Source organism: Acanthochromis polyacanthus, chromosome 20, assembly GCF_021347895.1.
Source record: "Acanthochromis polyacanthus isolate Apoly-LR-REF ecotype Palm Island chromosome 20, KAUST_Apoly_ChrSc, whole genome shotgun sequence".
Lineage (NCBI taxonomy): Eukaryota > Metazoa > Chordata > Actinopteri > Pomacentridae > Acanthochromis > Acanthochromis polyacanthus.
The window spans coordinates 21,455,223-21,481,274 of NC_067132.1; the positions used below are offsets into that span (position 1 = coordinate 21,455,223).

Consider the following 26,052-nt stretch of genomic DNA (forward strand, 5'->3'; position numbering starts at 1 on the left):
CTATATCAACTGCTTTTTTTTAGTTGTTTTTTGGCCTTTTGTTGCCTTTGTTAGATTAGTCGAGAGGCAGATGGAAAAGTAGGGAGAAGATTGAGGGAAGACCTGCAGCAAAGGGTCGTGAGCTGGAATCAAACCCAGACCGCTGCACTGAGGACTATAGCCCTGTTGATTGGTCGTCCGCTCAACCAGTTGAGCTACCTGGGCACCCAACTCGTTATTTTTAGCACAAGAACTTTGAAATAACGCAGACATTTCAAGATGATCTGCTCTGTTGGTAGCTGAGCTGTGACATGCAAGCTGCTTTTTAGGTCACCGGTTTTAACGAAATGCAGCCACTCTGATAACTTATTTGAAATCGACTCTGAGAAAACATTTAGTAAGTGATAAATAAGTTAGAGTTAGCAGTCTCCATTAGGCTAAGCAAGTTTAAAATGATGAAAAACCCCACATTATAAAAGTAACACGGCAGTTGTCCAACCAGTGAGAATGTAGTGGCGCCTGGAGAGCATATAAAAAAAAACTAATCAACCTGGACAATACAGCCCTAGTGACAGTTGTGGAACACCACTTCTTAGTGTTTAATCTCAACAATTACAGTAAATATTGTTATGAGATACTCTTCTAGTGTGTTCACCATCCCTCACTGCTTTTTCCACAGACGTACCAAATGAGCATAGAAGATAAAGTAGAGAATTGTTGGCCAGTTCATCTGTTGATATCAGCGTGTTGTCTATCCTCTGAAGTATCAATGGTTGAGTCGAGTATAATAAAGTAATATCAGTTTAGTGTCTGTCCTGGGTTGTCTGGGTTCAGCAAAAGGCTGATTGGAAGGCATGTGTAGTTCACCCCGTGTAGCTCTAAATATGGAATTCAGACGCAGGCAGAGGATGGATTTGAGCGTCTACATCACTCTACTGGAATGCTTTCAAAAATAGCTTCCGTATTAAAACAAAAGCAGATGTAATAACGCCAAGTGTGTGTGAGAGCACATGTAAAACGTGGTATAATTCAAGCTCGAACGTGGGTGTCTAATATAGACTTAATGGAAAAACTGTAATCTAATAGGAGTTATTAAGTGTGATGCTTAGAAATGGGTCACTGAATTAGAACTTGTAGAGAAAGCCATTAGGCAGTCTTCATCTTTTTTTAGTTGATTTATTGTTAAAATGTTTTTTAAAAAAGTGTTTTCACAATACTAACATATATTAATGTTGTATTTATTAACAGGATATGGTAAAATGGTAGAATCCATCTGTTGCTGTTTACTCTCTTTAGTAAACAGCGACAGTAACAAAAAGACAAACCATAAAGCTGTCTGCACCGTCGTATCAAAGAGTAAAGTTCAGCATCTAGTTTGACCGGATACACTATTTATCATGCTTGATTGGTATGAAACTGGATACGTCAAGTCATCCATGCTGCCAGATTTATTCCAGCTCAGTAAAGAGCCTTGCTTGATTTTCTCTTTAAGATGGCAGTCAGAGAAATGATATGTTGTAAAATCCCATCCAGTGAGCAGCAGCTGGTCCTGTGCATCTGTCACTTAGCCGCCTCCGAGCATCCAGCAGACTGTGGGGGGTTGGTGTTCTGGTGGGACAAATACAGAACCGCACAGTGACGATGTCCTCCCCGTCTGCCAAGAACAGCAGACACTTGTTCTCAAATGAACATGAGGAGACATCAGCTGACTGTTTTACCCGGAGTTTGTTAAAAATACTGAAATTTGAAACGGCACAACAGCTCCTGTAATTGGACTATATTCATTTATTCAATTGCTTTTTCAGGTTAGAAAGTTGTTCTGTTTTTCTGAGCTTTTGTATATTATATATGAGCTTTGAAAAGTCATTGACACTGTCAGTCTGTTATATGTGCTGTAATGCCCTGTGCATTGTCATACAGGTGTGGCACATTCTTCTCTGTTTAAATCTCCGATCTTTGTGCTTGACAAGTTTTTAGACTTTTATTGGAGAACATGCCGATAAAGCTTTGTCTTCATGAAACCTCAGCTTTCCTTCCAGCTAAACTGATCTTGTATGAAGAATTAAAGTACATTTCAGGTGTTTAAACAGCATTACTCAGCAGTTCCAATCCTCAGTTTCTTCCTCTGAGGCGCGCTGTCTTACTGACAGCTTTCTAAGGGCTCAGCTGTCTCCTCTAAGGTCTTCTTCAAGGTAAATGGACAGTAATGCAGTTCCAACTGTGGTCAGGGGATGCTTTTATTTTAAGCTTTCTGTCAGAGGGAACAAGCAAAGCTTTCTTGCCTCGGTACATTCAAGGTTGAAGGCGGAGTCTTCTTTCAGCAAATGGTGCCAGTGATCCATCCTTATCCTGCTGGGGTGACCCAGATTGGCAGAGCGCAATTAGTAGCAAGTCTACAGGGCTTTAGGATGAGAATTAGTGTTCGGCACTGTGACAGTTTAGGGTTAAGATTCTTCCAGAAATTACAAACCGACGCTCCGACATCCACCACACCATGTCACTTAAATCTTTTAGAAGCTGACAGCTGTTTTTTAACTTAACGTGAAAACCCACCGTGCGCCATCTGTCCAGCACCAAACCTGGTGACAGGTAAACTTGGAAAGTAGCTGGTGAAGAAAGAGAAGCTTTTAGTTTAGTTTGTGAACCAAAAACAGCTTCAAGAATAGTGAATATTACTTTCATTTTTGACTTGGACATAAACACAACTCTCATGTTGCTCAATATCTGCTGGTTTTCCATAACGGGGTAAAAGTGATCAAATGTGTGCTTGTTTGTTTTTTTTGCTGCCACAAAAGAACTAAATAAATAAAAACATTGTCATGCTTTTGCAAATCTCTGAATTTCTCATTCACAAATCACACTCTCTGATTCCCTTGACAGCCGATGATCCCTTTGAGGATTTCTATGGAGGTAGCCGCAGTCACCAGAGAGGTGCAGGCCGGAGCAGGATGAGTGCGCCGCTCTTTGGTTTTGGGAGCTTTCCAGCATTTGGGCATAGCTTCTCAGGGTTTGATTCAGGTGTGTACATCCCAAATACTAACTCCACATTCAGTCAATATTGGATTTAAGAAGAATTCATCCCACTTTTCTATTTTAAACAAGGTTTTTTAAATATCTCCTTCCTAGGTTTTAGCTCATTTGGAGACATGGGCGGCGGAGGATTCCAGTCCTTCTCTTCTTTTGGCGGCGGAGGAGGAGGGGGAATGGGTAACTTCAAATCTATATCGACCTCCACCAAGTTCGTCAACGGCAGAAAAATTACCACTAAACGGTATTTAAATATCGGACACAACAGCTTTGATAAGACTTCTCCAATCACACTGATTTCTAAAGAGTCTTCTCTCTTTTTGTTTTTCTCTTTTTGTTTGTTGTTTGTTTCTGACAGAATCGTGGAGAACGGCCAAGAGCGGGTTGAAGTGGTTGAGGACGGTCAGTTAAAATCTCTTACAGTTAATGGTAAGGAGCAGCAGCTAAGACTGGATAACAAGTAAATATCTCATCACAGCATTTTATTTGCATAGTTTTCTGATGTGGAAAAACTCCAGCGGTTGGTGTCCTCTCTGTCCTCCTGCATCTCGTTCCCAAAGAACAATTTTCTCATTTTAATTTAGCTGCAAGGGGGTTGAGAGACATTCTCACAGTATTTGTATATTTGTATTTATTCCATTATTTTTGGGGGGTGACCAGCTTGATGGGATTTGTGTCTTTGTTTTCTATATTAACTGAATTGTACTTCCTTCATATGCACAAAGCTGGGTACGTGCTATATATAGATATATCTATTTTCCTTTGGGGTGTAAATTGTCTTTGTTGTTGTAGCAGGAAAACGAGACGCTGTACATTTGACTTCCGCATGTCATGTTTGCTCTTTTCATTTGACCAATTTAACAAGTGAATGAGAAAAGCTTAACCACTTCACCTTAATGTCTTTAACTTGAACTTCACCTTGCTAACCTGTTAGCCATTACCATGTTCATGCGTGTGTATTAAGAATGACATAGATTATTAATAAATTAATGATAACAGTGTGCATTTTTCTACATTTGTTTGTGTATTTAGAAATACCACGGTGTGTTTGATTTGGTTTTTCTGCATGATTGCTGATTCATGGAGGCTGCTTTATGGTTTCACTGTAATTGTGTCAGCAAGACCACAACACCAACACCTTACACTGTTTCTGGACACACAGGGGATTTTTTTTTTTTCAGTCTTTGTGCAATGAAAACCAAAATAAAAAGTTTCAGATTTGGTCAATAAACTTGACTTTGTGGAATCTCATGGAAATGCTGCTGCAGTCACCTGGTGTCTGTGTGTCGTTTCTCTCGGCTTGAGTGGCTTTTCATCACCTCACCATTCCTGGAGGTGCCTGCTTGCGCCTGATCACAACCTAAACCTGCTTTTTACACAAAGGCAATAAAAGGAAACCACAGCGGCTGCTTCTTTTGTACACTCACTATCCATCATACAGCTCACCGTGTGCAGTGTTTTAACCTACTAATGGCTCAGTTTCAGTGGAGGTGACTCACATTAAGGCTTGGTCACTGATTGATACGACGGTACAAGGTAATGTACAGTGTGTGTGCTTTCACTAAATTAATCCTTCTCGTTATTTATCCAAGAGATTACGATGAAAATTCACTGTGTAGCAATGATACGTCTTCAGCCCTGAGGACTTTTTTTCCCCTCTGTGTGGTAGGCATGCTTTACCTTTACGAGCCAGGTGAAAATGAAGCAACGCCCACATCGAGGATTACCGTGCCCTTCCTCATTTTTCGTTTCTCTCTTTGCCCTTCCTGTCTGCACTTTGTTATAAGGTTGTAAAAGTGTTGATTGTATACCCTACAGAACAAGAATGCTACAGGACACAAAATTAAACTCATTACATTGTTTAATATGTAAAAAAAAATGATCCAGGATGACACAGAAAACCCGTCTTGTTGCAACACATTTACTAAAAATGTGGGTTTGCACTCAAACATTTGGAATGATGGGCTCTGATTCAAAGTAAAAAATGACTAATGTGTATGATTGCTGCTGGCTCGGAGGTCACCGTGTGCAGAGAGAAGAGTGTCTGTGTTGAGGAATGCGCTCGGGGCTAGTTTATTTACACAAGCCCCGCTGCATATTTTTGCCAGAGACGACTCAGGAGTGGGGAAACTGAAGAGAAAGAAAAGGGCAGGGTGAGGCCTTCAGTGAGTCAGGCTGAAATGTTAAACCTCAGCAGCACTGACACCCATATCTGACATTTTTTTTACACCGTCTGTGAATGCAGGGTGTGTTTGCGTGTCGATGCTGCGAAGGCCACCTCTTCTCCTATTTGGCTTGTGTTTGTTTTGCTCAATTTCTTCTTCACCAGTGCTGATTGAAGCGGCGGTTGCGCCTGCGCAGTCCTGTTGCTAGGTGATACTGCAGCCCTGCACCAATCTCTATTTCTCACAGACTCTACCAGATATGCGCTCTCTTCCTCCTATCTGTGTGGGTAAATGTGCTGAGGACATTAGAGATAAATCTTGATATAGGTAAAGATTATTTCACCAAGTAGGAATAAAAAATAGCCAACAGTATCCTCTTATAATTGTATAATCTGCATCTTATGAATTACAGAAATATGTCAGGAGTCTTTATGTATATTCACCCTTTTTTAGAAATGATTCAATTATTAGGAAGCGGCAGCTATGGAGGGTAGAAGCAACTAAGTGTTGCAGGATTTATATTTATGATGCAATAGCGCCCTCTGCTGGACACATGTTTTAATTCTTTATTTAATTTGATAATTTGAACTACATTTCCCATAGTATCTGTCTCTGAGCAGGTAGTATAATGTACTGCTAATGCAGCAGGATGTTTTCTTTTTAAACTTGCACTATTTAAAGTATTGAAATATGCTGAATTATCTATTCTGAATTATCTAGTCTACAGAAAACTCACTAGATTGCTTTGATGCTGAAGAAAATGTAAAAACATAATGATTCTTAAGCAAGTTCTGGAGCTATAAGGAGCTGAAAATTTATTGGCAATAGATGATCTCCACCGGAAGTCACACAGAAACTCAAATTTATGTATGATGTCTGTGTTCACTTTTAACCACATTTTTAACTCTGTAATTACACAGGATGTTTGAAATATAAATGATTTTGGATAGCAGCTATTTCAACCTTTTCGTGCTTATGATAACTTCTTAACCCTCGTGTTGTCCTGCGGGTCAAATTGACCCGTTTTAAAGTTTGAAAACGTGGGAAAAAAATATTTTTACAGTGAAACTTCTGATGCCCAAATGTTTAACATTTTTGGGAATTTTTTTTAACATTTTTTGGTTGAAAAAAGAAATGTTAACGTTTCTTAAGAATTTTCACTAAAGAATTCACCAAAATCCAGTGGAATTCGCTTGATTTTGGTTGATTTTTTTTAAATGATTATTCTTAAAGAAAATATTAGAAATTTTACTAATATATATGCAATCACTTTAGATATTTCTAGGATTTTTTGGAATATTTTTACTATTTTTTTGAAAATATTTGCAAGAATTTTCATGCTAAATTTATTTTTTAAATAACACTTTTAAGGACGTACTTTAATTTTCTTCCTGAATCTTTCACAAATTTTCTGAAATTTGGGGAATTTTTTTGGCTGAATTTCTGGATTTTTTTTTCAGACAAGGAAACCATATTTTTTGGTGCCTGTAAATGAGGACAACAGGAGGGTTAAATGTGTGAGCACTTCAGTTGAAGAGGAATTTATACTTTTATACTTCACACATTATTTTAGTGTTTTTCTTATTTTCCACTCAAACAATCATTGCACGAACCACTATATTTATCTACTTTATCCATGTATTAAATTCATTGGAAGCCTGATTCATTTTTAGATGTCCCTGTCAAACCCAAAAGGAGTAATTGCTGCTTTTTACTAGACTGTGGAGTTTGCTGGTGGACGCTCATGTGGCCACTAGAGGACACTGTTTGTATACAAACGACAGCAGGACATAATTTGGCTGAATGATCATTTCTAAACAGCGAGAGGGGGAAAAAAAACAAAATCACAAAATCTGGAGCCTTATTGGAATAAATCAAGCAACAAGTGACAAATGTTGGTCATGCATATCTAGTTTTTAGATTGTTTTACCCCCCCCCCCCCCCCAAATAAAACAACATACATTTAAACGATGAAGAATATTCAATCAGTGTCCACATTTAACAGTCAAATTTGTTAATCATTAATGGATAAAATTTCCTGCTTTTTGTTCAACAAGCCATGGAAGAGTTTGCTTCTCTAAAAATGTTTTTAAAAAATCAACTCCTGCTGCTTTTGCCTGTTCCCCTCCATCCGTCTCTTCCAATATGACACAGAGCTGTGATTTCCTGTCCCAGAGTTTCCTCATGTTATGAAGGATGGCTTCCTGTTGGCATCCGGTTTTAATCCCCCCTCCACCTCGTCTGCTTGACAGCTTAGCACGAAACCTCGGCTCGGCCCGGAGCCACTGGCCACTTTATGAACGATGGCGAAGATAAGCTGCCAGTTTCTCTTTGGCCGTGCTGAACAAGGGCACAGACTGTATCTCTCTGTGCTCAGCAGTGGAGTCACATCAGCACGACACCAGACGTCTTGAACCCCGGGAAGGTGGACTGTTGAAAATAATCTGGTCCACAGTTGTAGTTGTCATGTAGGGTTAGCCTCCTTCTGAACAGTGATTTATTTTAGCCTTCCTCAGTGGACAACTAAAGCTCCTGCCTGCTGCAAGGAAGGCTGCTTTTGTCCGTCACACATAGATTTTGTGTCTGTGTGCATTTAGGTGTTAACCCAGGTGTTTGTGAGGTGTAACACACTCGTGTATTGCAGTCTAGACAGTGTGCTTCCAAACAGTCTTTACACACACACACAGCATTGTTTAGCCTGGAGACAAATGACAGGCACTCTCAAGACAATAGCTGCAAATGAAAGCATCCAGGAGCTCAACTGTGTTCACTCTGCTTTTCAAATTAAGTCCTTGATCCAGAAAATAAAAGGCCGCCTCTATGAACATTAAAAAATCTCATTATCATGCCTGCTCTTTGATATTGTTTTTGTTGAAATTAATTACCTGCTGATGATTATGGAACCTGATAGTGGAAGAAACCTTATCAGTCAGGTAACTGGACCTGTAATAGATGCAAATATTGATCCTCTGGAGGGAAGGAGGCTGGAACAAAGCACACAACCTTGAAGTCACAAGTATTTTGGCTTAATCCAGCAGCCTACCTCCACCTGATAGGATCACGAGACGAATGCAGGTTGGAATTAGGGTTTTCTTTCCAGGCTGCAGCCTTGAGAGTAAAGCCACCAATTGTCCTGTTGTCTGGTGGTTTGCTGGGAGCCGGTGTCTCCTCGCCGGGGTCAACTCTGTCTTTTTAAAATCTAAAAATAAAGAAATGCAAGTCTGGGGTTAAAGCGGCATAAATCCCCTTAAAGTTTTGGCGTTTTCAGCGAGAAAATAACTGTTCTGCAGAAAATATTCAACCTTAACCCAACTGAAAAGCGTTTGTGAGGATGAAATTGGGACCTGGGTCAAAATGGAAAGACCTGCAGTAATGAGAAGGGAATTGAAATCTTTGTCTCTGTTAAGGCCTGTGCACAAGCAGCTCCACCTTCAAGAAGTCCCCTCTTAAATGCATACGAAGCAAAGAGAAAACATGGAGGATGCATTAATTGTTTAAAATCATTCCACGTTCATGCAGGCGTGCTCACACAGGTAGAGTACACAGGGAGGCCAAACAAAGCCGCCAAGTCTCGGATGACTTCAGAGGCCAGACTTTTACTGAGGATTTCTGAAATGCTGCTGCACATCCTCCCCTAAATGGAACCAGGTTCAGCACGGCGAGCATCTGGCCTCCTTTCTTCTCCTCTCCACTGCCTTAATTACACAACACAATGGCGATGAGATCTGCCTGTAATCTCCCAGCATAATAAGTCGCCCCTCTACCCCCCCAACCCTCCATACCCTGCCTGCCACTAATTCAATATAAATGTAAATTACCTAGAGAAAAGAATAACCAAATCTCATTTTATTTACATGACTAATCACAATAAAGTCAGGCAGATGAAATATGAATGAAATATATGGTTGGCGTTTGAAAGAAGGAGGGGTCTGCAGAGCCTCAGGGGCTCTTTGAACCTCTTGTTTTATATCATCTTTGTTGTTTCTTGTTGGTTACATCAATATACCTTTTGGACTCATGCTCAACTTGCTGTAATAGATGTGTGTATCTATTTTTTTCCCCTGTCTGATTGTATTCACACTGCCAAGGGCATCAGAATGTAATATGTTTTCCTTTCAGATTTTTTTTCTTCCTTTACTGCAACACACCTCTCATGTCAGAAGGCTGAAATTCACAGAGGCTACATGGGGGGGAGAGAGATTTAATGTTGATTTGAACCCCTCGGGCGATCCATCCAGACAGCGAGAAGCTTAGGTGTGATTCATTCCCACTCTGCTCTGCTCACACCCACAGACATTGCATCTGAAGACCCCTTGGAGGAGGAGTTTCGTCGCCGCAGACAGAACGCACTTCCTGGCCTGGGCCTGCACCAGCGCTACCTGAGGAGCTCCACCCAGAACCCCTCAGAGGAAGAGGAGGAGCACGGCCTGCAGAGCCTGGGACTAATGAAAGGTCCGCCCAGCCGCCACTGCAGGGCTGATTAATTACCAGCACACAGAGCTCCCCTTTAAAGACTAGGGTCTTAATAAGCGCAGCTAATTGTCTGCTTTTGTGTCTGATGGCCACATAAAGGACAGTGACGAAGAGTGGCGTGTTTGATTGGCAGATGTAAACAGCGAGGACAGAGATGTTCATTAGGCGGCTCTGTTCTATGTCGCAGTAACAACCAGAGGTCAGAGTCTGGCCTCTTTTTTCCTTCACGGGGTCAGGAAGTCGCACACAAAAGCTGAGCAATTATCTGCAACACACAGTCACTGAATGTTTTATAATAGCTGCTTCGTTAGTGGAGGAGGGAACCTTTAATTTCACTGTGCATAGTTCGTGCTGGGATGCAAACGAAGGCCTGGTTCTGTCTGAGATAACAACACAAACTACTCAACTACGGGTCCACAGGGAGAAGACTGTTTTTAACTGCTGTTAAAACTCTCTACACTGTTAAGCAGATTGTAACACCTTTACTTACAGGTAATCAATCCCTTTAAAACACTTATAGTCATTTTATAAATGATTAACAAGGACGATTTTTAGTTGCCAGATTCCTAATGTTTGTCCTACTTCATGGCATCCGGATCACAATTAATCTATAAGCAATTTTCTTTTTCAAAATAATTAAATTTGGCATTTATTTTTGAAAGACAACAGACAGAACACTGGCATCAAACTCAGAGAAAGTTGTAGTGAAATAACACAAACCAGACAAAAGAAGGACAAAATAACTCTTCTAATTAGAATTCTGAAAGTGCTGCATACTTTTTTAAGTTCATTACACAACAGCAGTCCAATTTATCAGTGAAATGTGTGGGAATTCTGTTTTAATGGACCACAGCTTTGAGCTCAAAACAGCCTCATAGCCTTTTATTAACACGGGCAAAAAAATGATTTTGTGCAACAACAAAAATTTACATGATACAACTCCAGTCCAACCATCTCACTAACCCTTCTGGCCCCTTTTCTGCATTTCATTCTCCTGTTTTCTTTACCAACATTTCCTGGCTATCTCTGCTGCATCTGTCCAAAAAAGAAAAATATGACCCCCAAAATCTTACAAAACATCAAGCAACTAATAAATAACTAAAGAAGGGAACTGCGTATTTAATAAACTCTTCCACCATTAAAGTGGCAATACGCAAGTGTTTCGTTTCATGACACCATCTGTGTTTAAATAGTTTCCCTATAAGCCTTGCTTTTACTGTGCAATTCCTGTAGGAAAATAAAAGCTTGATTAACAGTATAATTTACTCAGGTAGCAAAATGAATGATGGAACAACTCGAGTAACTAGAAAAACTCTACCAGGCAACAAAAAGAGAATAATAATAAATAAAAAACTGTGAGCATGCAAAGACAGAAACTGAGGTAAAACAAGAGGGAACCTCAGATGGAAAGTCAATCCACGAAGAAAGCTCTGAGACTTGAAAAGGGTCCAAACAGACTTTCAGTTGGCATTACTTTTACAAAACCTGCCAACTTATTAATACAGCCTGGTGTTTTAGTCTGCCTTTATGACCTCAGAACACTAAGGTCGGGATTTGAAATTGGTGTACTTATGGTTGTTTCTCACGCTTTATCTCGTAATGTTTCCTTCACCCTGATGCCTCCTGTAGGTGAAAGTCTTGTGTCTTGTAGTCTGACTTGCTGGATGTAGACTGCAGGTATTGGCCAGCTATTCCTACTGCACATTTCAAGTAGCTTTCTCCTTCCCTTCCGCTATCAGCGTGCCACCATTTTCATAATTCCCATCACTATAGGAAACAGCAACCAAAACAGCAGCAACGCATACACGAAACTTCAAGTTTTGCTAAACATTTGGACCATGCAAATAAGACAGGCCTGCTTGGATCTTTCTGTGATTTTTGGGGACAGCACTTGCCTCTCTACATGCAAATGTTCTACCAAAACAATTATCCCATCACTATTCTGCAGGGGCACCATTTCTGCATCCCGGGCTTCAGCCCTGCACAAGATGATTGTGATTAGTTTAAAGAAATCGCAGTCAGACCATTCTCCAGCACTGACACAGCGCTGTAGCGAGGCATCTGGCAATGTGAGGCCAGGTATTTTGTTGGTGGCTCAAAGGAAAATGGAAACCTGTGTTGTCTTTGCAACAGCAACACCAACTGTAATACCACTTGGAACCATTATGAAAGGAAAATCTGAAATGCTGCCACTTTAAGGAGATAGTCAGTTAAACTTTGATGTGCACATGATACTAGTCTCACTAAAACAACACAGCAGAATGGTGGCTCATTTTGTTTCAGAGCTGCTGATATATTGACTGATCGTCTGACTTAAACTGTAGATGGGATGCTTGTGTTTTACTTGGACTAGTAGTGCTAAGACTTGCAGTTATTAAAGATTTAAAACCTTGGCTTGACTTCACTTTAGTAAAGACACAGTCATGAGAAACATGCTAATATGCTTCCCTTCCAAGCACATAACAATCCATAACCATGCAAAGTGTTGTTTTAGCTGCTTGGACATACAGTGTGTTAATGAGTGAGTGTCGGAGGTGTTAATTGGTGGATTTTGTACTTTTTTTAAACATTTGTAAACCACTGGCTACAGCTTGTAAACTCTAAATAAATGGTTTCTTATTTAACAATTGGGTTGTCCTGAGGGTCAAAATTGAAGTTTAAAAATGTGAAGAAAAAAATAGATTTTTCACAGTGAAACTTCTGATGTCCACATTTTTACCATTTTGGGAAACTTTGGGAAACATTTTTGGTGGAAAAAAGAAATGTTAAAAATGTTTTTTTTTTGAAGAACATCCAGCAAATTTTGGTGGATTTTGATTGATTTTTTTTTTTTGGAATGTTCTTAGGAAAATATTAGAAATTTTATGGATATGTATATATATATATATATATATATATATATATAAGTAATCACTTTAGATATTTTTAGGACTTTTTTGGAAGATTTTTACTCAGTTTTTGCTCAGTTTCTTGCCAAATTTGAGGGTTTAAAAAAAAAAAAAACTTTTAAGGGAAACTTTTAAGGAATTATTGGAATTTTTCTTCCTGAAGGTTTTGCAAATTTTCAGAAATTTGAAGATTTTTTTGCTCAATTTTTGTATTTTTTTCAGAAAAAGAAACAATATTTTGGTGCCCGTAAATGAAGACAACAGGAGGGTTAAAGTGGCACTGGTAAAGCTTATATATACACCAATAATAACAACATTTATGTCTTATTTCTGCAGGACACATGGACAATAAGAGGAAGAAGCTGTGGATAAAGGAGGCAGAATCCAAAAAGAAAAGAGCTCCTCGGCTCTTCCCTCGGTTTGGTGGACTTGGTACCTTTTTTTAAACACTTACACACGTAAATATTTGTTGGCAGAAACGCCATCAATCATATGCGGCATTAGTTCATCTTGGTTATGTATCAGAGGCCCACCGGCCCCACTGCTGCACCATATCTCCTCTTGTCTGTCAGCTGAAGCACAGAGCATAACGCCCGCCCGCCTGCCTTCATCAGCCAAACAGTAGCCTGCAGAGACCTCACTTCAATGTTTTGTGTTGTCCGAGATGCATTTGAGTAGTTTAGCTGTTGCTGTATTTATTACGGGTGGGCCCTGTGGATGTATAGTGAGCATTCAGAACTTAAATTAATCTCCTATGATTGGACTTTTCCAGTTTTTACAGCATGATCTGAGAGCGTGTTCTTGTGTCTGAAGGGGTTCAGGTGGAAGGGGAATTGCCATAGCAACCTTGTTTGTGATAAGCATGAAAATTACTGCACTAATACTGTATAGCATGTGAGAATAAGTGAAGGTCAAGCTATTCAGTGGAGCCTTCTTTCAAAACAGACTGAAAGGAAGAGGGATAACTGGGGAATGTGAGAGTAAAAGAGAACGGAAGCACTGCAGAGTGAGTTTTATTACAGAGAGATTAACATGTTTCGCTCACTCCTACATGAGCGCTCAGTAACGTTATCCACTCATTTGCCTCCACTTCCACAGAGAGAAAACTCACAATTAACCCCTCTCAAAGTCTCTTTTTTTTCCTGTTTTTGTGGGATTCTTTGTATCAAGCAAATTCAGCAACGCGTTAACCTTCCATGGGTACTTTTGTAAAAAAAAAATTCTTCCACAGAAAAAACAAAACCCAAACTGTTTCCCTCATCTAATTTGTCCTTGACTGATTGTTCTCATGATAACTGTGAGTGGAAATGTGGAAATGTGTGAGAAATGTTCATTTTTTATGGACTCTTACCATTAAATGCTTAAAGAAAAACCTTTCTCTAAAGAAGTCAGCTTTTCATTGCATTGCATCATATACTATATTCCAGTATTTATCATACCAACATCAGATTATCTCAGGATCACCTCTAGCTGCTAAATAATAATAATAAAAAAATGCTGTCAATTCTGACCTGATCAGGTAATAAAGAAAAAGCTCATGTCTTTCAGAAGAGTCACAGCTTTAAATAGTTCTGTAGATCATTTGGGTTGTTGTAAACACGTTTCATATTATCAAAACTGCAAAACAGACTTTCAAAATGAAATGTGGTTTAAACTCTCAGCTCTAATGAAGCAGTGGTTTGAGTATCCTGTTCTATCTGTGGCAATAAAGTTGTTAGCCTTTAACTTATAGAAGGGCTTGAAGCACTGGCACCAGCACCAGCCACAAAAGTCTGACTGGAGACATTTAAAAGTCTTAAGAGGGATTTTTAAAAGACATACATACATTTTCACTTTATCACAAATGATAAAATACCAAACTGTAGACACTGATACATTATGATGGTATGCATAGGCTGAACGGTGATTGGTTGAAAGTTTGCAGTGAATCAGAAAGGGTGGAAGTTGTTTTTCAAAGCTCCTCATAGCAACAAAGCATTAGTATAGTTTTTAAAATATTTGATAGTAATTTAAGTGACTGAGAACATGAACCAAAATCCAAACCTGCACTAAGAAGCTCTATAGACTTGAGAACGTGTAGCGCTAAGTGATTATTGTCTCTGGGTTAAGATCGACCATTTCACATCACATATAGTATTTAATTCATTGTTAATGTAAAGATGTTGATTAGATCTGCTTTAATTTAATGACTCCTTGACTACTACACCAACAACACATCTTACCCAGAACTTAAACCCAATAATCAAGAGCAAAAATACACCATATACTTTAAGCAATAAATGCTTGAAGTATATGCTCTTAATTAGCATACATAATTCTCCTTTGTTGGCAAATGTCTCATTCCTGAATCTTCACAGACTGCTCTCCAAGCTCAGTTACTGAATGGAAGCAGGGACAAAACACGCTTGGATTTTCCTGTCACTTGTGCAGATCCCTGGAAGGAGCAGTATTCTCCGATTATTTTGAATGAGCCTGCAGTGTTTTGTATTATTCATGTGGCAGGACGCATGCACATGACCCAGCAACTCATTTGGCCCCTGTTCCCATGCAGCCAGAAGTCTCTAAGGGTTTAATTAAACTGTGCCGAGGCAGTGGCCCATCTCCCTCCGTTGCCTTAAATTTTACAGCCCTCCTCCTCCAAAAGTCATCACAAAAAACTGCGAAATCCTGCTATTGACTTCCACTCCGAGGACACCCACCTCCTGAGGAGCGAAGGCAGAGTGACAGCGAACTGTCAAGCTCCCTGTCAGCCGCTATCTGCCTCCTTTTAAAAGAAAATGCTGCTGACTGAAGTGGAGTACCTATCGACATCCATCAGCACACGGAGAGAAATGATGTAAAAGGAGACCTGTTCTGCTCATTTCCAGTTCTATTTTTTACTCTGGGATTCCACTGGAGTACCTATGCATGATTCACAACCTTTTGCATCTCATACTGCCTGTTGTGCATCCCTCAGTTCTGCCTGAAATACCCAGTATTAGCTCTAGGCTCTTTAAGGTTTGTATCGCTAAAAGCCCACTCCCGATTGGCCAACTTCAGGAAGCCTGCAGCAACCAGTGTTTGTGAGCACCGGTTCATCCTCCTGCTGGTTTGTAAGTTCTGATAAACACAGTATAGTACTATAAACCCACTAAATAACATAATATAACGTTCTTGATTGGAAATAGCCACTCCAACATTCATACATGTTTAAGTTCAGTTCCAATGCAATCTAACATATTGTAAATATTACCAACACAGCAGTGGATTTAGCCATATGTACATTTTTGGAATTATTACACGTGGGGAAATCATTGATAGTATATAAAGATGGACAAACGCTCTATAATTTCAGCAATAGTTTTCCTGATGTGGTGCTTACAGTCTTTACCAGCACTGGTAATAGAGATACTAGCATCTAGCTAGGTTCAAGAGTGGTTTGCTCTGTGTGATTCATAAGATAAATTAGGTTAAAAAGTTGACAATTTCTTATTTTTTGTACACAACACTGTGACTTGTATATGTATAAGAAATGAAAGTGAGAAAATACAAGTGGAGTTAGGAGTCTCTCCCGAAGTGGAACCTCCAACTTTAATGCCCTGTTTAATTTCAGATGATTTTAGAATCCACAAGGTATCTATATTAAGTAATATAGTCTTTGAATGTGTGTCAAATATGTCAGTTTTAACTAGACATCTTCAGTGGACACATCCCATAGCTGGCCATACTATTCCTATGACCTTCCACTGTCTCACTTGACTAGGCTCACCATCACTGAATCTTCACTATATCGTCACTGAATTTTGGTAGTTCGGCTGCTTACAATGGCACCACTGAAGTCTGCAGAATTTTCAGCGAGAATCGTTCAGTTAGTTTGAAATACAATTGTTGGATATTCACAGGAAAAAGTGGCATGTTTTCAACACATTGCGCTCGCTTAACTTTTGGCGCAGCGTATAGAGTTTTTATCAAGAAATGACACACAACTGCACCTCTAGCAGACATATAAGGGTTTGGCAGTCCTTGGTTTTATACAGGCAGCACTGAACAGTGGTAGTAAGACCTGGTGTGGCAATTGGCAGAGCATGATAAACTCCCAGCTAATCCAAAAATGGACCAAAAGGTAAAGTGGAAATGGAACTAAGGCATCCATGGGCTGTCCTGTGATGACATCAACCTTAATTATGCAAAATTTTTTAGCCTGAATACGATATAAACTCGTCAATTATATATAAATTCACCCCCTGCACAGTTGTCATGAACAGCAAATTTGCTATAGAGACCAAAACTGTTCTGTAACCTAGTTAAAAACATTTTTAGTTTCTCTGTGAAGTGTGGTATTTTAACATTGGGGTCTATGGGGATTGACTCACTTCTGGAGTGGGCCTCCTGTGGGCATTTGTGGCACCGCACATCCACGTTGGCTGAATTTTCTGCTTGGAGGAAAAATGAGCAGCAATGCTGACAAAAGTGCAAAATTCCACTGTAAGGAAGAACCTAAGGTAGCATAGCTGGCTAAATGTTACTTTGCTGTTGCCAAATTTCTGTATAATGCCTCCTTGTCCCTCAGTCAGTTGGTATTAGTATGCGGGTGTACATTAAATAGCTAAAGGAGACTGTTAAAAGAGAACATGTACAGACATTTACCAAGAGGGCTGTAGGTTGCCTTTGTGGGTGTGATGTGCCTGGAGCAGATTTTTATATAAAGAGATTCAGGATGTACTGATGTCAGCTTATTTGAATGGAAGTTTCTACACTCAATACAGGAGAATGAGGGTAAAATGAGAGCTGCAACTCTTTTTGACAAGGGAAAGTATAGATAAATAGCTAGAAAGAAACTATTAATGGCACATATAGCAAATGATATTCTATGTACAAAATTGTAACATAAATTTTGTAACATAGGACAAAAATACTTAAAGTTAGGGACCGTAGGAAAATGGTTAGGGCGGAGGGAGGTTTTGAAAGAAGGAGGGTTATTCGTTGTTCATTTTGCTACAGGGACAGAAGTGTAAATTACTGGGTAGAGAGGGGGGAGGGTCTTCAGTAATTGGATGTTATCTCTCCAGAGAACATGTCGTCTACTTCTTACATAGACAAAAACTACTGCACATGAGTAGTACGAGTAAAATAAAAAGTAAAAATGTGCTAAAATTGTTTACTATGGCATGTAAAGGATCAGTGACAGATTTCAAAAACCAAATATATTATTTTTTTCCATAATTTTAGCAAGTCTTACTCACGCTTGTTTGATCTGGTACTTTTTACTTACAGTGAGAGCTCCATCATAATACCTTCCTGTACCTTTAGTTATTATTGTAGATTTGTATTAATTGGCAATGTTATGCTTCCCCTTAAAGCCTAATTGTAGTCCAGTAAGATCCTGCTGCTTTTGGTAACGCCAAGATATGTAAACTCTACACCTAATGTTTTACACAATTACATTTCTACCTAGTGAACAAGGCTCAATCAACAGACTGCCGTCTATGGCAAGAAAACTGCTAAGTCCAAACTTTGTCCTCTGTAGTGTCACAAACCGATCCGTCCATGTTTTATTCATGTCATACTAAAAAAAAACACATACGGGGCTGTGTAGCTCAGTCAGATCAGCACGGATGGCATCTTTATTGTTATTCTTTTAATAAAAAAAAAGCTGCAGTCGTTCAAACAAGAGGTCATGTCTGCTACAAATGTACAGCGCTTTTAAAATTAATTATTGCAATTTGGTTTATAACTGCTCCTGATTGGATTAAATCAACATGAAACAGAATGAGTCCTGAAACACAGCTGCTTTTTTTCTCCCTACCAGTGGCATCTAATTGGTTTGTTGAAGAAATTGCCCGTAAATCCCCTGTATATCAAACAAGCTTTGAACAGTTGTCACTGCAGAGAGAATTTGTCATGCGCTCGTCAGAGGGCTTTTGTCACCCCTCAAGGACTTAGGACTTTCAGTGAATAATAATAACAAAAAAACCAATGGTCAAAGAAGATTTTTCGAGCAATTTCTCAGAATGTTTTGGCCTTCTAATGGCACTGAAAGGGGGACGAAACAGAGCATACTAAGTGAAACAGAAAGCCACCTGTATGTGCCTTATTTTGGAGCAGCTGTGCAACAGGGTTTTTGGTTGAGCTAAATTGGAGCGAGATATTTTTCTAGGGGTGCTCTCAGCAGATTAGGAGAGAGGAAGCATCATAACAAGTGTCCCTTTTGTAAACTGGTGAAGGGAGGAGGAAGATTCACACCTCCACCTACAATAATGGCTCTCCACACAATGCTATAGCATGAAACACTTTCTCTAAATGTCAAATGAATAACTGTGAAACATAATTTAACATAAATCTGTAGACATTTGGGTGATTTGGCAAGTAGCCTGTTCTTGACACTTATCCAACTGAAACATAATAAATCTCCAAATACTGCAATGATTGATTCCTTGTGTCTTGTTTGTGTATTTTCTCATGCTGCTTATTGTTGCTTTAGCAGTATTAATGCTGCTTGTCTTGGGAATGGAGGAAGGAATTATGTGACTCCGAGCAAAAGCCTCAAGTTTTGTGTTTGTATACAAGTTGGATCACAAGTACAATAATCCACAGATCCAGAGTGGCAAAGGCCATTTTTACTCCACCAAGGAACGGCAGAGTTATGTGACGATTGGCGTAAGTTTGTCTGTGAATTTGTCTGTCTCAATTCAGCAACCTTGGTGGAGTACTGCACATTCTGAGTGCTTTTCTAGTAGTTTAGTATGTCATCCAAAATATCACTAAAACGTCATAGTTTAGTATGTCGTTGAAAATGTCGTCCAAAATATCATTAAAACACCATAGTTTAGTATGTGGTCCAAAATATCATTAAAACACCATAGTTTAGTATGTGGTCCAAAATATCATTAAAACACCATAGTTTAGTATGTGGTCCAAATTGTATAAAAAACATCGTACTTTAGTATGTCGTCTAACAAGTGGAAAAGGTGCCCAGGTAGCTCAACTGGTTGCGAGTGCGGCTCATAAACAGGGGCGGATCCAGATTAATTTTAGTGTGGGGGGTACAACAGATATTCTGGGGGGGGGCCACGAAAAGTTGTAAGAAAAAATGAAAGCTGCTACCGACCTCTCGCTTTTACTAAGCCACTGCCTCGGCACAGTTTAATTAAAACTTTACTAGTATAAGTATATAATATATACACTCAACAAAAATATAAATGCAACACTTTTGTTTTTGCTCCCATTTTTTTATGAGATGAACTCAAAGATGTAAAACTTTTTCCACATACACAATATCACCATTTCTCTCAAATATTGTTCACAAATCTGTCTAAATCTGTGATAGTGAGCACTTCTCCTTTGCTGAGATAATCCATCCCACCTCACAAGTGTGCCATATCAAGATGCTGATTAGACACCATGATTAGTGCACAGGTGTACAGACTGCCCACAATAGAAGGCCACTCTGAAAGGTGCAGTTTTATCACACAGCACAATGCCACAGATGTGGCAAGATTTGAGGGAGCGTTCAATTGGCATGCTGACAGCAGGAATGTCAACCAGAGCTGCTGCTCGTGTATTGAATGTTCATTTCTCTACCATAAGCTGTCTCCAAAGGCATTTCAGAGATTCAGAAATTGATATCTTTACTTTAAGATTTTTAGCACCACAAATCTTCAGTATCACACTTTATCATTTTTTAGGACTTTAATGGAATCCACCAGCAGATTTAGTTTTGTTTAGAAACTTTATTCTTGTCGTCGTGAGACTGCAGGATTTAAAACTGTTCCTTCTATTTGACCTCATGTTTATTAGTTTTAGTGGATAAAGTTATTTTAATTGTTGATTAGTCTCTTAAAAAACAAATAACAAATTGGATTAGTCCAGAGGTTTAAATTTCTTACTTTGTCATATTTTAAATATGACAAAATACATAAAAATAAAGCGTCTTGAGACAATTTGACTTGTAATTGGCATTATAAAAATAAAATAAAATTAAACCTGTCTGTATCTTGTAACGTTGGAGGAATTCAGCCACATATATTGGAAAACATATTTTCTTTGTCCATTAATCTGTTGTTTTCTCCAGTAATTCATTTCTTGTTTTGGTTTATAAAATGTCAAACCCAAATATATTCAGTTTACTCTCATAAAAACCAAAAAGATTTACATACATGATGCAGGAATCAGGTAATTTTTCACTTTTTATCTTTGTTTAGTCAGAAAGATAGATGATAATGTATGAGTTGTTGCAGCTTGTGAGCCGTAAAAGGTTTTAATCTTTGGGGCCGAGTGTCAAAAAAGATTTAGAAACCAACATCAACAAAACACTCAAAGATTTGAACATCATTAAAGGGAAATCCAACTTTTGCATGACCATGTCTAATAAAGGACATTTATTTCCAACGTAAATGTGTGACATTCATCCTCGAGAGCTTCTCTTCACATCGTCTTCCACCTGGACTGGTTTGGTCGGGAGCACGTGCAACAAACATCTGAAAAACTGCACTTTAACTTCAATGAATGACACTGAAGTTTAATCTCTACATAAATGAGACTGAGTCTGGATGTGCTGCTCTGTCATTAACTCATAAGTTTAGGGAAAGTTCAAACTAAAGAGGACAGTTCAGATGAGATTTGAGAATGAGCTTATTTTGAACAAACATCTCAGACTTTCTGAGCTTCAGCACCTCCAGCAAGATATTTTAACAACAACCAACTCCAGAGATCCAGAAGTTGGAGAGAGTTAGCTTTAGCTGAGCCAAAGAACATGTGGAATGCAAACCTAGCAAACATTTCAGACTTTTCTCTGTGAATTCTGAGAAATAATTTCCTATTTAATGACAGAGCTACACATCTGAACTCAGTCTCATTAAAACAGACTCTAGTTCAGTGTCATCCATCCATATTAAAGTGCAGTTACCCAAAATGTTTGTTGGATGAGCTCCAACAAAACCTGTCCAGGTAGAAGGCCACTTTGACAAACAGGAAGTGGAAGATTCCAAGCAGATTTATAGGAGGGGGAACCGGACTGTAGTAAGTGTGGTCGAGTATAGAGGGGTGTTTGTGGGTTTTTAAGGCTGATAATGATTATTAGGGAGACATTTGGAGGAGATATTCATTTGCTATAAATGAAAGTTTTTAAAATCTTGGAATTATACTTAGAACACAAACTAACAGAAAACTTTGTTGATACGTTTTTGTTTTGTTTGCAGATGTTAAGTTAAGGAGTTTTATTCGTGATGTATAACCAATCGAATCATTCCAGAAGACAGAGCGACCACAGCTAGATAAAGGTTCATCGCCATTTTTAAATTGATTGATTTCTGTCATAGTTTAGTATGTGGTCCAAAATGTGACAAAAATGTCATTGTTTAGTATGTCGTCCAAAATGTGACAAAAATCTCTTAGTTTAGTATGTCATCCATAATATGACAAACATGTCATGTCGTCTAAAATGTGGAAAAAAAAACCGTCAGTTTTGTATATTGCCCAAATGTTGGAAAAAAACGTCATAGTTTAGCATGTCATCCAAAATGTGGAGAAAAAAAACACGTCATAGTTTAGTAAGTCATCCAAAATGCTGGAAAAAAAACCGGTCATAGTTTAGTATGTCGTCCAAAATGTGGGAAAAAAGTCATAGTTTAGTACGTCGTCCAAAAATATGACAACGTCTTGTGGTCCAAAATGTCATCATAAACTCATAGTTTATTATGTCCAACAAGTGGAAGAAGGTGACTATGAGGCTCAACTTGTTGAGTGGGTGACTCATCAACAGGACGATGTCAGATACAGGTTCGATTGCAGCTCACCGCCATTTTCTGCAAGTCTTCTCTTTCATCTTTACTTACCTATTGAATAAAACCAACAAAAGGGCCCCAAAAAACATCAGTTTGGCATGTCCTCCCAAATGTGTAACAAAACGTTATCGCTTAGTATGTGGACCAAAATGTCGTAGTTTATTTAGTTTGTCGTCCACAATATCACTCAAATGACATAGTTTACTATGTCTGAACTATGACGTTTTAGTGAACTGAGCAGCTTTGGCGGAGCACTGCACTCCGAGTGCTTTTCTAGTTATAACTGCAGTGCACCAAGTGACAGCCTGGAGGAACTGCGAGTGTCACAACAGACTAAGTAAGGTTTTGTCTGACTCAGGTGGCTGTTTTCTGACAGGAACAGAAATCTGTCTGGACAGTCTGAGTGTCACTTAATCGGAGGATCGAGGAGCTCAATGTGGAACAGCAGGTACAGTATGTACTGCTGGTAGGTCAGAGCTTGGAGAGAGACAGAAAAAGAGAGTTGAGATCCACTTTTGAACAGGAGCCACAATATCTGTGCTTGAGCAAACTGGTGTACAGAATCCTAAGTTTCTGCATTGCAACGGTTTCACCTTTTTGTTGTGTCGACTAAAGAGCAGAAAAAGTCCATTAATATTGTAATCTGGCAATTTGCACTCGTATTGCATGCAGGGATGTCGCGATCCAATCTCAAATATTGGAATCAGGGATCAAGACATTTTCTTCAACTGATCCAAATCAGCAAGTTAGATTCTTTGTTTCCACCTGCTGTCACAGAGGTAATGTAGCAGAATGCCAGGCATCATAATCAGCAGTGTTATCAATAAATAACCAATGAATCTGTATTACAAATTGAGAACAGTGTAACTTAGTCCCGTTGTGACATTTATTGACAACAGACACACAACAGGGGCTACAAAACAGAAGAATTAACCAAATATATAAATATGAGGGTATCTGTTTCTACAATGTTAAGAGGATAGCAGGAGAACCCAGGCGCAGATTCAGGGAACTGGCAGACAGGTGATGATAGTAAGAGCTTTATTTTACTAGAAACTAAACCAATACATAAATAGAGAACGGAACTAGGAGGACAGAACAAAACCAAACTATTCTAAACTCAACAAACCAACACTATGAATCCAAAAACAGAAGTCTACAAAACTAAACTGAATTAACAAAACTAAGGTCGTGAGGGTACTTACAAGATGGGGGAAACTGAACACAGAGGGAGAAAACAGACTGAGGCAGACGGAGATGAGACAGGACAACAGGCTGGAGACCGAAGTAAGGCTGGGGAGAATATCAGAGTCCACCAGAGGGGAAAATAAAGTTCAAAAGGTGGGGAAGCAGAGTCTCAATGTGAGTGAGTCTTTATGATGCAGTGAGGTGTGACTGAATGAGATGAACTTAAATAGTGAAGGGCTGATCAGTGCAGGTGATTCACATAACTAATCAGGAGTGCAGGCATGTGAGAGAGACAGGCAGAAAGACTGAGATCCACAGAGCCAGAGGTACCAGACAAGGAGCAAGAGGAAACATGGGACGAGAGAGACAAGAAGGAGAGAGATGACAAACAGAGGGAGCCCAAGGGAGACAGATCAACAAAAACTCAAAGTCTATTTGTCTTATTTTTAGTCAAAATGTCTCATTCCACTTGATTTAAGATAAATTCACTTAACAAGCGACATTTCAGCAAGATGGAGGGACTTATTTTAAGACAGTCCATCTTAAATATGTTATTAAGTCAAACAATCTTGAAATTATCTTGTTCTGAGTTGTACTTTACAAGAAAACTCAAAATAAGTTTAACCCTCGTGTCGTCCTGCGGGTCAGATTGACCCACTTTAAAATTTAAAAATGTGGGAAAAAAGATTCACAGTGAAAACTTCCACATTTTCAATCTTTTTTTGGAAATTTTTGAGGTTTTTTTAAGAAAATATTACAACATTTACTGATATATATGGAATCACTTTAGATATTTTCCTAAAGTTGGGATTTTTAAAAAAATAAATAAAACTTTTAAGGGAAACTTTTAGGGAATTTTCTTACTGAAGATCTCATAATTTTTTTATAAATTTGGGGTATTTTTTGCTGAATTATTAATTTTTTTTTCAGACAAGGAAACAGTATTTTTTGGTGCCGTAAATGAGGACAACAGAAGGGTTAATACACCTAAGCTTGACAATCCTGCTAAAATATAAGTTAAAATAAGTTTTCTGAGCTAATTTAAAGATCAGAATATTCTAAATATCATATCTTATTTCAAGAAATCTTACCAAACCATTTTTCACTTGTTCTATTGGCAGATTTTTTTTTCTCACTTAGTTCAAGGTAAAAAATTCTTTGAAATAAGTTTTTTATTCTTGTTTTGAGAGGGGCATTTTTTCCAGTGAGATAGACAGATAGAGAGAGAAGAGGAGGAAGAAGGAGACCAAGAGGGAGAATGAAGGAGAGAAAATACAAAAGAGACAGATGACAAAGACAGGAAAAAGAAGGGAGAAGGAAGAAAAGAGGAGGAAGGAGAAAGAAGGACAGGGGCTAGAGCAGGATCATGACATATAAGCAACTTTTACCTTCATTTTCAACCAACCACACACACACACACACACCAATGGGAAAATGAATCGTTGCCATCATTGTTTCCATCTTGTCTTCAACACAGGAGCTCTGGCCGAAGGTCATGCATTGTCTCAGTAGTCTCTGTCATGGTGTCCACTGCTAGCTAAACTACAGCAGTGGTTTTTACTTGCCAACACGGCACAGTGGTCCAAGTGACCACAGGAAGTGACTCCATCTGGGTGGTGCCATCACATATCACAGCTAATCGACAGTACATTTTCTAAAAAGCATGTAGAGAATGCAGACTTTCACGTTTTTTGTTTTTTTTTGCTGTTTGTGGAGCCACGGCACATCTTACACTCTCCACGCTACGTCTCAGACAGATGAGCAGGTGTGTTGCTGACGTGTCTCTTTTCTGCAACCGTGACATAAAAGAGATGTGACAAGTGGAATATACAAACCATGTCTGGAGCAGCACTGACAAATGTGTGTTCACAATATATATCACTCACTCACAATAGCCTTTATGTCTCACTTTATTTGCTCAGTACTTTTTTGCTTGCTACGCCTCTTTTATACTTCATGGCACATTAACGTATACATCCTTACTGTAAACTGTCATGAAGACTGTTCTACTCATCTGACGGACCTTAAAATAAAACAGCATGCTGCAAAAAAACAATGGAGAGATGATGCATCTGTGCCACATGTCACATTTAATTGTCGTCGCTTTGAGACAAAAGCTCCAAAGCAGGGATGTCTAATTTTGTTAAATGCCTGTTGCCTCAATCCTCTCTCCTCGTGTCTCTTCCTCGCCTCCTTTGCTCACATCTCTGGTGGGAGAGACTGAGATGACTAAGAATCGAGGATGTACGAAGCGAGGAGTAAGAATAGCAGGCCGTCACACCTGACACCACGGTGCTCCCACTACAATCCTTCTGTCTTTAAAACAGTTTGATTCACCTGTCAGTGTAAGAGTAAGCACACTTAATGTCAGCCCATTGTTTTTCATTTTTGCATTAGTCCTAAATTGTAACTAAACCCTTACTTAGAAACTGCATAATGGTAATTGGTCTGCACTTACATAGCGCCTTTTAGCCTTAGCTAGGCTCTACAAAGTGCTTTAGAAAGCCCTGCCAGTTCATTCAACTGTGGTCAAGTTATTCAAAACTGAACCTGGAGAAAAATCATCAGCGT

The 26,052-nt window shown here is 39.0% G+C and overlaps 1 protein-coding gene across 2 annotated transcripts in view; it reads left to right on the forward strand.

Annotated features, from left to right (window-relative positions):
- The window catches only part of dnajb6b (DnaJ heat shock protein family (Hsp40) member B6b), a 28,182-nt gene extending 14,278 nt beyond the window's left edge, over positions 1–13,904 (forward strand). The window contains exons 6-10 of one of the 2 annotated variants that reach the window (XM_022206906.2): positions 2,860–2,997; positions 3,106–3,250; positions 3,365–3,435; positions 9,465–9,623; positions 12,869–13,904. In XM_022206906.2, the coding sequence (XP_022062598.1) occupies positions 2,860–2,997; positions 3,106–3,250; positions 3,365–3,435; positions 9,465–9,623; positions 12,869–12,978 (623 nt within the window). In that variant the 3' untranslated portion in view covers positions 12,979–13,904. Of the gene's footprint in view, positions 1–2,859; positions 2,998–3,105; positions 3,251–3,364; positions 4,258–9,464; positions 9,624–12,868 lie in introns of those variants that run through there. The other variant, XM_022206913.2, reaches the window with a different exon arrangement.
- Positions 13,905–26,052: the final 12,148 nt, after the last annotated feature.